Consider the following 12,428-nt stretch of genomic DNA (forward strand, 5'->3'; position numbering starts at 1 on the left):
CTTCACGGTCTCAGATCTCAGATCTGATATGAAACCACGTGTCCAGACTTCACCTGTAATGTCTTGGTCCTCAAGAACCCCGGATACGCTGGGCGACAAGAGCTGCCGGAGAACCTGAAGATTCAGTTCCGCTCAGTGGCCATGATGGTACCGGACCGCGCCATCATCATCAGGGTCAAACTGGCCAGTGCGGGTTTCCGTGACAACCATGTTCTCAGCAGGAAGTTCTACACGCTCTACAGACTGTGTGAGGAGCAGCTGTCCAAGCAGGTCAGTACACATTGGGACCCCGGTTCTGAGCTCAGTTTAGATGTTTTACGTTATGATGATGATCATGATGATATTCTGTCTTCACTCCAGGTCCATTATGACTTTGGTCTGAGGAACATTTTGTCGGTTTTGAGGACACTGGGCGCCGTGAAGAGAGCAAACCCATTAGAACCAGAGAAGACCGTGGTGATGAGGGTCCTGAGAGACATGAACCTCTCCAAATTGGTGCGTGCTGTTGTTTAACTGAACTAAATACAGTTCACTTACAGTAACCACCAGGGGCCCCCTCTGTAGTCCACTTCGTCGCTGCCTTGTGCTGCCACCTTGATTTGGCTTCACACTCAGAAACGTATCAGGGAATTATTCACCTTTCCTTCCGCAGGGAATACATTTTTGAGTAACTTAGCGTTGGCGAAAGCGGATGAAAATTGGCACGTGAATCACAAGCAGTGAAAAATGTTATTATAAAAAAGGGAAACGCCCCCTAACATGAAACCCGGTATGTCCTACATGAAACTGTGTTACACCAAAATTCATGAAATTTGGTGGAAACATCAGCCAACAGCCCAAGACCAACCAAAGTCTCTGGCCACCATGGCCTCAACTCAACAGGAAGTCGGCTATTTTGATTTTGGCATTCATCGTTTGGTGAATGAATGAACTTGTGTGAGTGCATTAATCGTACCAACATTAAAACCACACGTCAAAGATGATGATTGACCGATCAGCTCAAAACTTCGTACGTGAGATACGGGACCTGACCAGAACACATCCACACATTAATATTGAGTCATAGCACCACCTGCTGGCAGGGTGGCGGATGCAGGGTCCTATAATCTGACGTTGATTGTGTCTGCAGGTGGATGAGGATGAACCTCTGTTTATGAGTCTGATCAATGATCTCTTTCCTGGAATTGGTAAGTTTCGGTTCTGAATTTAACCGCAAAGTGATCCAGTCACTGTTGTTTTGATTTCTTCTTCCTCTTCCTCTATAGTCTTGGATAAGGCCGGGTATCCTGACCTGGAGTCGTCCATCGTGGCTCAGGCTCAGCAGGCGTCTCTGATTCCTCATCCTCACTGGATTCTCAAACTGGTTCAGCTCTATGAGACACAGAGAGTCCGACATGGTAGGAAACACGATCACTGCAGACAGAACCTGAAGGAGTTGAGGGGCCGTTCTTGTTGCCACTTGCACAAACATTTCTATATTTCCATTTTCAATTTGAACTAGTATTGCTAACAATGTCTAGTCCAAGATACATCTGTGTGTATGGTTTTAGCATTAGCATTAGCGTTCATGAAGACCAAGAGTGATGCAGCGGGTCCAGCTCTGGTGTCTGGACAGTTATGATGTTGTGTTGCAGGTATGATGATGTTGGGTCCCAGTGGAACAGGTAAAACAACCTGCATCAACACACTGATGAAGGCCATGACTGAGTGTGGCACTGCCCACAGAGAGATGAGGATGAACCCGAAAGCCATCACAGCCTCGCAGATGTTTGGCATGCTGGACGTCACCACCAACGACTGGACCGACGGCGTCTTCTCCACACTGTGGAGGAAGACTCTCAAGGCCAAGAAGGTGGAGGAATGCTCAGATTCAGAGGGATGGAGCTCCTCCATCAGCTGCTCCACAGAGGTGTAATGTCTGTGTGTGTGTGTGTGTCAGGGGGAGAACATCTGGATTGTTCTGGACGGTCCAGTTGATGCCATCTGGATTGAGAATCTCAACTCAGTTCTGGATGACAACAAAACTCTGACGCTGGCCAACGGAGATCGAATCCCAATGGCTCCATGCTGCAAGGTGACCACACCAGCTAACAACTGCTAACAATTGCTAACACCAGCTAACACTAGCTAACATCAGTGTCACACTTCTTTTTTTAATTTACCCGCTAACCTTGGTGTAAACAATTTCATGTAGAAGTTGTAATGTGTCTTGTGTCTCCTGTCTTCAAATCAAATCAAATCACTTTTATTGTCATTAAGCTGTACATACAACAAGTAGTGCAACAAAAAGAGAGAGCGTTTCCCAGGGATCCAAAGATTTAAATATTTAAATACACATTTACACCCCCACCCCCTCGCACATTCACACTTCCCTAAGACGTTAAGCAGCAATTGTCAGTGTAGAGATCAATGTAAACATCACGGTACAGTTAAAGTGCCAAGTGAAATGCTATGTAACGCTAAAATGCTTCTATCCTCAGATCGTGTTTGAGGCCCACAACATTGACAACGCGTCCCCGGCCACAGTGTCCAGGAATGGGATGGTGTTCATGAGCTCGTCGGTGCTCGGCTGGAGCCCCGTCCTTCAGGCCTGGCTACAAAAACTACCAGAACAACAGGCCGACGCCCTGAGACGCTGCTTTGACTCCTGTTACCAAGTGAGGATGGAGACAGAATTCTGGAGACAGACATCATCTTAGACAGTGTCCATCCTGACCGACTTTACAGCAAAGAGTTCAATTGTCTGACAAGAACAAAGGAAATTTGGAGAAAGGAACTGGTCCGAGAGAGTATTTACACGTTGTAGTGTTTGAGGGTAATGTAATGATTTGATTGGCTGCTGCTCGCTGATGTCTTTGTCTGTCCCACCAACAGGACCTGTTGGACTTTGTCTTCACTGCAGTGTCTCCAAAGATGCATGTGTTGGAGTGTATGTACATCAGACAGACCATTGACCTGCTGCAGGTATGACATCAACACCTGTTCCTCACCAAACATTGTTGCCAAAGTTAAATAATAAACGTCTGTCCGTACGGATACGGATGAACTAAAGTTACAAAAACATTAGTTCTCATCTTCTCTGACCGTCTGTACACATGAGAATGAGTTTTTACAAGAATCCACAACATTTACAAACACCCACAACATCTGCTAACACCCGCTAACATAATGTAACGCGTGTGCCATGTGCGTGTGTGTAAAGTGTGTACCGTGTTTAAAGCGTGTACAGTATGTAAAGCGTGTACCGTGTGAAACGTGCGTACCGTGTGCACCGCGTGTAGTGCATGTAACGTATTTAAGGCGTGTACCGTGTGTAAAGTGTGTAATGCGCGCGTTACACACGTTACGCGTAACATCTGCTAACATCTGCAAAAACAAAAAGATAGTAAGGTTCTGTTTCCATGTCACTAAGACGTGAATATTTTATTTTTTTTATGTTTTCAGGGTTTGCTTCCTGCAGCAGAAGAGAAACAGGGTTGCCATGGCGACGTGGGTCGCCTGTTTGTGTTTGCGGTCATGTGGTCTCTTGGCGCTCTGCTGGAGCTGGATGACCGAGCTAAGATGGAGGCCTTCCTGAAGGTTCGTAGGCTGTTACAAATCTTGTCCTCCAGCACCACCTGGACAAACTTTAGATATGTTACGCGCTAATGGTGATTAGCTAACTGAGGTTGAGAGACACTATTGGTGCGTTCATACATTTTTCACTCAATGAAATAACATTGTTGCTCTAAGAATGTTGTGAACGCCGGGTTAAAGGCTGTGGTTTGTTTGTCTCCAGGACCACAGCTCGTCTCTGGACCTGCCGCTCACTCAGGACGACCAGACAATCTTCGAGTTTGTCGTCAACGAGCAGGGACAGTGGGAGCACTGGTCCAACAAGGTCTGTGGATGCTTCGAACTGTGTCCCCGTGTCCACTCACGTTTCCTCAGCGACTAACTCTCACCGCCTTGTTTCCTCCAGGTCCCGGAGTACGTCTACCCCAAAGACCATGAACCCGACTACTCGTCCATCCTGGTTCCCAACGTGGACAACGTGAGGACAGACTTCCTGATGCAGACCATCATGAAGCAGGGCAAAGCAGTGCTGCTAATCGGAGAGCAGGGAACTGCGAAGACCGTCATGATCAAAGTAACGGAAAATTTATCTGCTCACAGATGATCACAGATGATTTCATTTCATCGCACAAAAATGCTTTCTCTCTGGCTCCACCCGCAGGGCTACACGGGTAAACTCGACCCGGAGGTTCACCTCAGTAAGGCAGTCAACTTTTCGTCTGCCACACTGCCCGGAATGTTCCAGAGAATCATCGAGAGTTACATCGATAAGAGAATGGGCGCCACCTACGGGCCGCCGGCTGGACGTAAGATGAGCATTTTCATAGACGACATCAACATGCCCGTCGTCAATGAATGGGGAGACCAGGTCTGATCAAATATTCTACATGAAGACATTTTTTTTTTCTTCATTTAGAAAACGATAGAATTACAAAATATGTTTCTTTAAAAAAACGTTAAAAGAGATTAATGTTCGTCAGATTACCAACGAGATTGTGCGTCAGCTGATGGAGCAGCGAGGTTTCTACAGTCTGGATCGACCTGGAGAATTCATCAACGTGGTCGATGTTCAGGTAACAAAGTTCAGTCGTTCACAAACACCTCGGCTTGAGTTCTTTGGTTGTTTTTGATATCGATTCAGTTGGAGATTATTTCAGCTTTAATTCTGTTTCACAGAAGTGTAATGCTTGTACCGTGTGTAAAGCGTGTACCGTGTGTAAAGCGTGTACCGCGTGTACTACGTGTAAATTGTGTAACGTTTGTAACATGTTTACCGCGTGTACCGTGTGTAAAGTGTGTGCCCCGTGTGAAACACGTGTACTGTGTGTAACACGTGTACCATGTCCAACGCGTGTAACGTGTTTACCGCGTGTACCGTGTGTAAAGTGTGTGCCCCGTGTGAAACACGTGTACCGTGTGTACTGTGTGTAACGCATGTACTGTGTGTACCGTGTGCCCACAGCTAGTGGCGGCCATGAATCATCCGGGCGGTGGTCGTAACGATGTCCCTCAGCGTCTGAAGAGACAGTTCTCTGTGTTTAATTGCACACTGCCGTCCAACTCATCCATCGATAGAATCTTTGGGACGGTGGCTCAGGGACACTTCTGTCCAGAGAGAGGCTTCTCCGCTGAGGTCTGTGAACTCGCCGCCGCCCTCGTACCCACGACCCGACGCGTGTGGCAGGTCGTCAAGGTCAAGGTACAAATATCATGTGATTTTTTTATTATAAACTCTGTTTCTGTTTCTACTTACAATTTTTTTTTTATAATTCATGTTTAATACTTGTGACTTACCCGTCACAATTCACAGAAAACCTGACAATAGTGGTATTTTTCATATGAGTCAAAGATCAGAGGTTTCTCTGCTGTGTTTTTTCAGATGTTACCGTCTCCTGCAAAGTTTCACTACATTTTTAACCTGAGGGACCTGAGCAGAATCTGGCAGGTGAGAAACCACTGTTTCTACTCTTCATCACATCATCATCTTCATCACAGCATCTTCATCACATCATCTTCACTTATCTTGTGCTGAGTCATGTTGTGTGTGACAGTGCTGAGTCATGTTGTGTGTGACAGTGCTGAGTCATGTCATGTTGTGTGTGACAGTGCTGAGTCATTTTGTGCTCTGTCATGTTAAGGGCATCCTGACAGTGACGTGTGACGTGTGTGTCAGCTCGTCTCTGCTCATCTCTCTCTTCCATCACGAGTGTAATAGAGTGATCGCAGATCGATTCATCGACAGCAGCGACAGAGACATGTTCAGCTGCATCATGGACAAGGTCAGTGTTGTCTGTCTGTGTGTGTGTGTGTGTGTGTCTGTCTCGTCTGTCTGTGTGTGTGTCTTTCTGTCTGTCTGTTGGTCTGTGTGTGTGTACAGTGCATATGTCCCTCTGACTCAGATCACAGTGGAGGATCATGGGAAAGCTCTGATTGAGCGCGCTCAGTGGGACAGCTGTTTTGTGGACTTCCTGCGTGAAGCTCCGGAGGCGACTGGGGACGAACCTGAGGACACGGAGTTGGAGGCGCTGAAGGTTTGTCCACAGTTATACTGACCCAACACATGACTCAGCACTTATATTGAGATAGTAATGGTTCTGAGCTGTGATTGACAGGTGTATGAGCCAATCCCGTCCCTGGACGCTCTGGCTGAGCGTCTGTCCGTCATCCAGCAGCAGTATAATGAGGCAGCGATGGGCGGAGCCATGGACCTGGTCTTCTTCAAGGTAACACTGATCAATCGTGTTGGATTTCTGCAAAATTACAAGTTATCATGTTCTCTGTGGTATTTTTTTGTTGTTTGTCGGAAGGATGCGATGATACACCTGATGCGGATCTCGCGGATTCTGCGGACGCCGCAGGGAAACGCCCTGCTGGTCGGGGTCGGGGGGTCAGGGAAGCAGAGTCTGACGAGGCTGGCGTCGTTTATTGCAGGATACCAGACATTCCAGATCACACTGACCAGGTCTGAACTGTGTGTATGTAGACCACCTCTTCTGAAGGGGGCAGAGCCTGAACCTGTGTGTGTGTGTGTGTGTGTGTGTGTGTGCGTGCGTGTGTGTGTGTGTCAGGTCGTACAGCTGCAGTAACCTGCTGGACGACCTGAAGTCTCTGTATCGTATCGCTGGTCAGCAGGGGGGAGGAGTCACGTTCATCTTCACCGACAACGACATCAAAGACGAAGCCTTTCTGGGTATGTGAGTGACCTGACCCTGCTAATGCTAAGGATAACACATATTTATCAACACAATAAATAAAATAAATCTGCTGCTCGGTAATTGTCTTAGTCTCAGTTAGCTTTAGCCAGCCTCTGCTAATATGAATGCATCATTAAACTGTCACTTTTTTAGCCTCAGTTCAGTAGTGCTCTGTTCAGCCCACAGCTCCTTTTTTAGCATAGTTTAGCCCACTTTAGCTTCTTTTAGTTTTGATCTACCTCTCGATGTTTTAGCCTCATCTAACCTATGGGAACATGAATGTAATCATTAATCCATCATTTACATTGTCATGTTTTTTTGTGTTACTATTTTAATAAATGCTTTAGCCCTTTTAGCCTCAGTTAGCTTAGTTTTAGTGTCTCAACAGCTCTGTCAATCTTTAGCCTTTTAGTGTCCATTAGCTTATTTCAGTTCCCACTTTTTTTAAGCTTCTTTGATCCCATTTAGCTCTCAGTTAACCTCCTTTAGCTGCTTTAAACTATTTTCTAACTTGTTTTCAACAATATTTCTCCCTTTGTGCATCTTTTAGCCTCATGTAGCCTCTGGTGATATGCATATGATTATAAATCTGTTGTACTTTTGTTTTCTTATTTTTGGCCCAGTTAGCTTAGCCTCTCTTTTTTTTTTAGTGTCGTTCCACTTTAATAAGTTTCTCTTTAGCTCAGTTTTTAAATGTGACTGTTGCACTTCAACATTTGTCATTAATATCCATGGCCGTCTCTGATTGTCTTTTCTGGCTCCTCCCCTTCTGTAGAATACATGAACAGCGTCCTGGCTAGCGGTGAAGTCTCAAACCTGTTTGCTCGCGACGAGTTGGACGACATCACTCAGGATCTGATTCCCGCGATGAAGCGCCAGCACCCGCATCGACCTCCGACCCCGGAGAACCTCTATGACTTCTTTCTGTCACGCATGCGGAGCAACCTCCATGTTGTCCTCTGCTTCTCGCCTGTCGGGGAAAAATTCCGCACTCGTTCTCTGAAGGTGAGTAAAGGACATGACGGCGTCCTGTGACCTTTGACCTTAGTCTCACCAGTAAACCCTGACCTCTGACATCAACAGTTCCCGGGCCTGATATCGGGCTGCACCATGGACTGGTTCCAGCGCTGGCCTCGGGACGCCCTGATCGCTGTGTCGCATCACTTCCTGTCCCAGTATCAGGAACTTTGCTGCTCGAAGGACGTGAAGCAGAGTGTGGAGATTACCATGGGAACCTTCCAGGTAACGCCCCCTAGTCATGGCCAGGTGTGTGTGTGTGTGTGTGTGGGATCGTCACATTGAGTAGGCCGATCACATGACCTCTGACCCCTCAGGACCTGGTGGCAGAGAAGTGTGGCGAGTACTTTGAACGTTTCCGACGTCAGACGTTCGTGACGCCCAAATCCTACCTGTCCTTCATCAACAGCTACAAGATCATCTACTCTGAGAAGATGGCACATGTGGGCATGCTGGCCCAGCGCATGAAGACTGGTACAGCTGCGTTTTATCGCAACTTTGAAGTCGGACGTTGTCCCCCCGAGTTCATGTCGTGTTTGTGTGTTTATAGGTCTCTGTAAACTGATGGAGGCAGAGCAGTCTGTGTCTCAGCTCTCTGAAGAACTGGTGGTGAAGGAGCAGGAACTCGCCATCGCCTCCAAGAGGGCGGATCAGGTTCTGCAGGAGGTCACAGCGAAGGCTCAGGCTGCTGAACAGGTCTGAGACGTGACGACGTGACTCTGATTTTATCATCCAGGAAATTTAGTCACTGTTAGCTTCTGTTAGCCTGTCTGTTTAGCATCTGCTACCTTCTTTTGACCTCACTCAGCATTTCTAAGTATCATTTACCTTCTTTTTGGCTTCTTCCAGCCTGTTTTAGCCTCTGTCAGTGTTTGCATCGACCTTATTTTGACCTCTTTCAGGTTTTCTTTGCATATTTTAGCCTCTTGACTGTTTGGGATTGGTTTTTGTGTGTGTGTATGTGTGCAGGTGAAGCACCAGGTGCAGAAGGTAAAGGACAAAGCTCAGCTCATCGTCGATGAGATCGAGGTGGACAAAAAGGCTGCGGAGTCTAAACTGGAGGCAGCAAAGCCGGCGCTCGCGGCTGCTGAGTCAGCACTGCAGGTCACACACACACATGAATACACATGTCCTGTCACATGACCTTCACCTTCAAAATAAAAGCTCTGTGTGTCTTTGTCTCTGTCTCTCTGTGTCTGTCTCTCTGTGTCTCTATGTCTGTCTCTCTGTGTCCGTGTCTCTGTGTCTGTCTATCTGTCTGTCTGTCTCTTTGTCTCTGTCTGTCTGTGTCTCTATTTGTCTGTCTTTCTGTCTCTGTGTATCTGTGTCTGTGTGTCTCTCTCTTTGTCTGTCTCTGTGTCTGTCTCTCTGTGTTCATCTCTCTGTCTCTTTGTGTCTTTCTCTGTCTCTCTGTGTATGTGTCTCTCTATCTCTGTCTCTTTGTGTATGTGTCTCTCTATCTCTGTCTCTTTGTGTCTGTGTCTCTGTCTCTCTGTGTCTGTGTCTCTCTATCTCTGTCTCTCTGTGTCTGTCTCTCTGTGTCTCTGTCTCTCTGTCTCTGATTCTGTGTCTCTGTCTCTGTGTCTCTGTAGACCATAAAGCCTGCAGACATCGGCACAGTGAGGAAACTTCAGAAACCTCCTCACCTAATCATGAGGATCATGGACGTGGTGTTGCTGCTTTTTCAGAGGAAGGTCAGTGGTCACACATAGCTCCTCACTCTCTGTCTCTCTCTCTGTCTTTAATCTCACTTTAACGTGGTGTCCTCAGATTGACCCTGTGATGGCCGACCCTGAGCAGCCGTGTGTGAGACCGTCGTGGGCCGAGGCCATGAAGCTGATGCAGAACCCGGCTTTCCTCAGTATGCTGCTCAACTTCAACAAGGTGATGACGTCATCACCTCACTGTGATGAGGATGATGATGATGAATGAGTTCATCGTCTGTCAACACATAACTCTATGTTTCCAGCACACACACACACACACACACACACACACACAAAGACAGTTTTAAAAGCAGGTGATAATCTGCAGTGTGATACATGAGAAGGGAGTTTCCCTCTCAGTCTGTGTGTGTGTGTGTGTGTGTGTGTGAGTAATGCGCGCGTGTGTGTGTGTGTGTGCGCACGTGTGTCCATCAGCAGGTGTTAGCAGGTTATATTGTATCATCTAAAATAGAGATGAAATGGATCATGGCATTAAACGTTTGAATGAGAGCAGAACTGACAACACACACAAACATAAATCCTGTTTTGTTTTTCAACATCTTATTCCTGCTTTTATCGTGCCTTTCACCAATGAATCGGCTGAAAGACGCTTTGACTGTCAGTGTGTGGTTGACGATTAGTGCTGATAGAATCCTCAGCAGAGACTACACTTTAAATCAGCAGCTGCTTTCTACTTTTGGCCTCTCTCAGCATTTAAGCATTTATCATGATCTAAGCATCATTTAGCCTCTATTAGCTTTTCTTTTCGCCTGTTTTAGCATTCTTTCACCTATTTTAATTTATTTGATCATATTTTTGTTTTTTTGTCCTGTTTCAGCTTGTTTTTTAGCCCACTGTAGCCTCTTTTAACTTGTTGAATAGCCTGATTGAGTTTGTCTGTTAGCCTATTTTAGCCTCTTCCTATCACCTTTCTAATTTATTTTAACCTATTTGTGCTTTTTTAGTCTCTTTCAGTCTGTTTTAGCTTGTTTATTAGCCTGCTGTAGCCTCGTTTAGCTTGTTTACTAGTCTTTTTAAGCCTCTTGTAGCTTGTTTATTAGTCTGTTTAAGCCTATTTTAGCTTGTATACTCAAGATTCAAGATTCAAAGTGTTTATTGTCATATGCACAGTAAAGAAACACGTTTCCCTGTACAATGAAATTCTTACTTTGCTGTCCACTCAAAACACCAGCATGAAGTAGAAAAGAAAGGAGATGCTTTTGTAAAAAAAAGTATAAATATACATAAGAAAAATATAAATATTACAAGAAACTAAAATAACATATATGCATAAAATAAGTGTAAACATATGCATACAAGGAATAAGAATATTACAAAAAAACTAACATAACATATATGCATAAAATAAGTGTAAACATATGCATATAAACAAGAAATAAGAACTGTACATAAAGTGAACACTGGTTGTGCAATTTAACAGATTTAAAGTGACATGTTTCAGGTTTTAAAGTGACGGTAACAGATTAAAGTGAAAGTGTAACCAGGTGACAGGATTATTGTAGTCCCGTCCAGCTGTTGAGGATTCTGATGGCAGTGGGGTAAAAAGAGTTCTTTAGACGGGTTGCATTTGGCACTCCTGTACCTCCGTCCTGAGGGCAGGAGTGTAAACAGTCCATGTTGTGGGTGGGTGCTGTCTTTGATGATGGTGGCAGCTCTCCTGTGGAGATGCTGGTAGATGCTGTGCAGTGAGGGCAGTGGGGACCTGGTGATCCTCTCAGCTGTCTTTACCACTCTCTGCAGGCGTTTGCTGCCGTACCACGCGCTGATGCAGTTGGTCAGACTGCTCTCCACGACACAGCTGTAGAAGTTGCTGAGGATCTTTGTCGACATGCCAAACTTCCTCAGCCTCCTCAGAAAATACAACCGTTGCTGTGCTATCTTGAGCAGCTGTGTTGTGTTGGTGGTCCATGTGAAGTCCTCAGTGATGTGGACCCCGAGGTACTTAAAGCTGCTCACCCGCTCCACTTCAAGATCCCGGATAAACAGTGGTTGGTGAGGTCTCCTCTCCTTCCTCATGTCCACTATCATCTCCTTCGTCTTGTCTGTGTTTAGGGTGAGGTTGTTGTCCTCGCACCAAGAAACCAGACTGTCCACCTCCGTCCTGTAGGCCGCTTCGTCCGCCGCAGTGATGCATCCTATCACTGCAGTGTCGTCAGCAAACTTCAGGATGATGTTGTCTTTATGGGAGGCGACACAGTCATGTGTGAACAGGGTGTAGAGGATGGAGTTGTTTAAGGCCTGTTTAAGCCTCTTTTAGCCTGTCTATTAGCCTGTATTAACCTATTTTAGCTTGTCTATTAACCGGACTTTAGGACTACTATCGGTATCGGACTCAAAAAAGTGGTATCGTCTCACACCTAATATTGATACCATATCACAGGAAACTGATGTTTGTAAACCACTCACTCTCCCACACCAAAGTCCATGGAGAAAATTTTTAACATCACAGGAGTTGTTGATCCACTGCTGCCTCCATCACTAAGTTCTAATTACTTATTTTGTCACTTCAGTGTTTGAAATATTTCATTTAGATTCAACTCTCAAGTGACACAAAGTGACCACACGAGGCAGCAGAGGACCAGCAGCTCCTGTGTCCCCACAGCTAAAATCACTAATTTTCTCTATGAGGTTTGGTGTGGTGGGACTGAGCAGTGACCATGGTGGACATCCTGTCTCCTTTTCCTGCAGGACTCTATCACAGAGGAGATGGTGGACCTCATCTCTCCGTACCTGAACATGGACGACTACAACATGGAGTCGGCTAAGAGAGTGTGTGGTAACGTGGCCGGTCTGTGCTCCTGGACTCAGGCCATGGCCGACTTCTACACAATCAACAAGGAAGTGCTGCCTCTGAAGGTACACCGGTCTGTCAGGTGTTCACAGGGACCATGTGTCCACAGCAATGACCTGTGTGTGTGTATGTATGTGTGCGTGC

General features: G+C 46.1%; 1 protein-coding gene across 4 annotated transcripts in view; it reads left to right on the plus strand.

Moving 5' to 3' along the window:
* The window catches only part of dnah5l (dynein, axonemal, heavy chain 5 like), a 43,990-nt gene that overhangs the window by 21,685 nt on the left and 9,877 nt on the right, over positions 1-12,428 (plus strand). For all 4 annotated transcript variants that reach the window (XM_044044411.1, XM_044044420.1, XM_044044427.1 and 1 more), the window contains 28 exons: positions 76-270; positions 361-495; positions 1,130-1,187; positions 1,266-1,397; positions 1,635-1,852; positions 1,940-2,074; positions 2,481-2,657; positions 2,875-2,964; positions 3,445-3,579; positions 3,779-3,880; positions 3,962-4,129; positions 4,217-4,423; positions 4,536-4,628; positions 5,018-5,254; positions 5,435-5,500; positions 5,694-5,834; positions 5,955-6,086; positions 6,168-6,278; positions 6,363-6,517; positions 6,624-6,745; positions 7,525-7,754; positions 7,833-7,991; positions 8,084-8,240; positions 8,317-8,462; positions 8,736-8,870; positions 9,359-9,460; positions 9,537-9,650; positions 12,182-12,349. In XM_044044411.1, the coding sequence (XP_043900346.1) occupies positions 76-270; positions 361-495; positions 1,130-1,187; positions 1,266-1,397; positions 1,635-1,852; positions 1,940-2,074; positions 2,481-2,657; positions 2,875-2,964; positions 3,445-3,579; positions 3,779-3,880; positions 3,962-4,129; positions 4,217-4,423; positions 4,536-4,628; positions 5,018-5,254; positions 5,435-5,500; positions 5,694-5,834; positions 5,955-6,086; positions 6,168-6,278; positions 6,363-6,517; positions 6,624-6,745; positions 7,525-7,754; positions 7,833-7,991; positions 8,084-8,240; positions 8,317-8,462; positions 8,736-8,870; positions 9,359-9,460; positions 9,537-9,650; positions 12,182-12,349 (4,020 nt within the window). The remainder of the gene's footprint in view (positions 1-75; positions 271-360; positions 496-1,129; positions 1,188-1,265; positions 1,398-1,634; positions 1,853-1,939; positions 2,075-2,480; positions 2,658-2,874; positions 2,965-3,444; positions 3,580-3,778; positions 3,881-3,961; positions 4,130-4,216; positions 4,424-4,535; positions 4,629-5,017; positions 5,255-5,434; positions 5,501-5,693; positions 5,835-5,954; positions 6,087-6,167; positions 6,279-6,362; positions 6,518-6,623; positions 6,746-7,524; positions 7,755-7,832; positions 7,992-8,083; positions 8,241-8,316; positions 8,463-8,735; positions 8,871-9,358; positions 9,461-9,536; positions 9,651-12,181; positions 12,350-12,428) is intronic.

Source organism: Solea senegalensis, linkage group LG1 (assembly GCF_019176455.1).
Source record: "Solea senegalensis isolate Sse05_10M linkage group LG1, IFAPA_SoseM_1, whole genome shotgun sequence".
Lineage (NCBI taxonomy): Eukaryota > Metazoa > Chordata > Actinopteri > Pleuronectiformes > Soleidae > Solea > Solea senegalensis.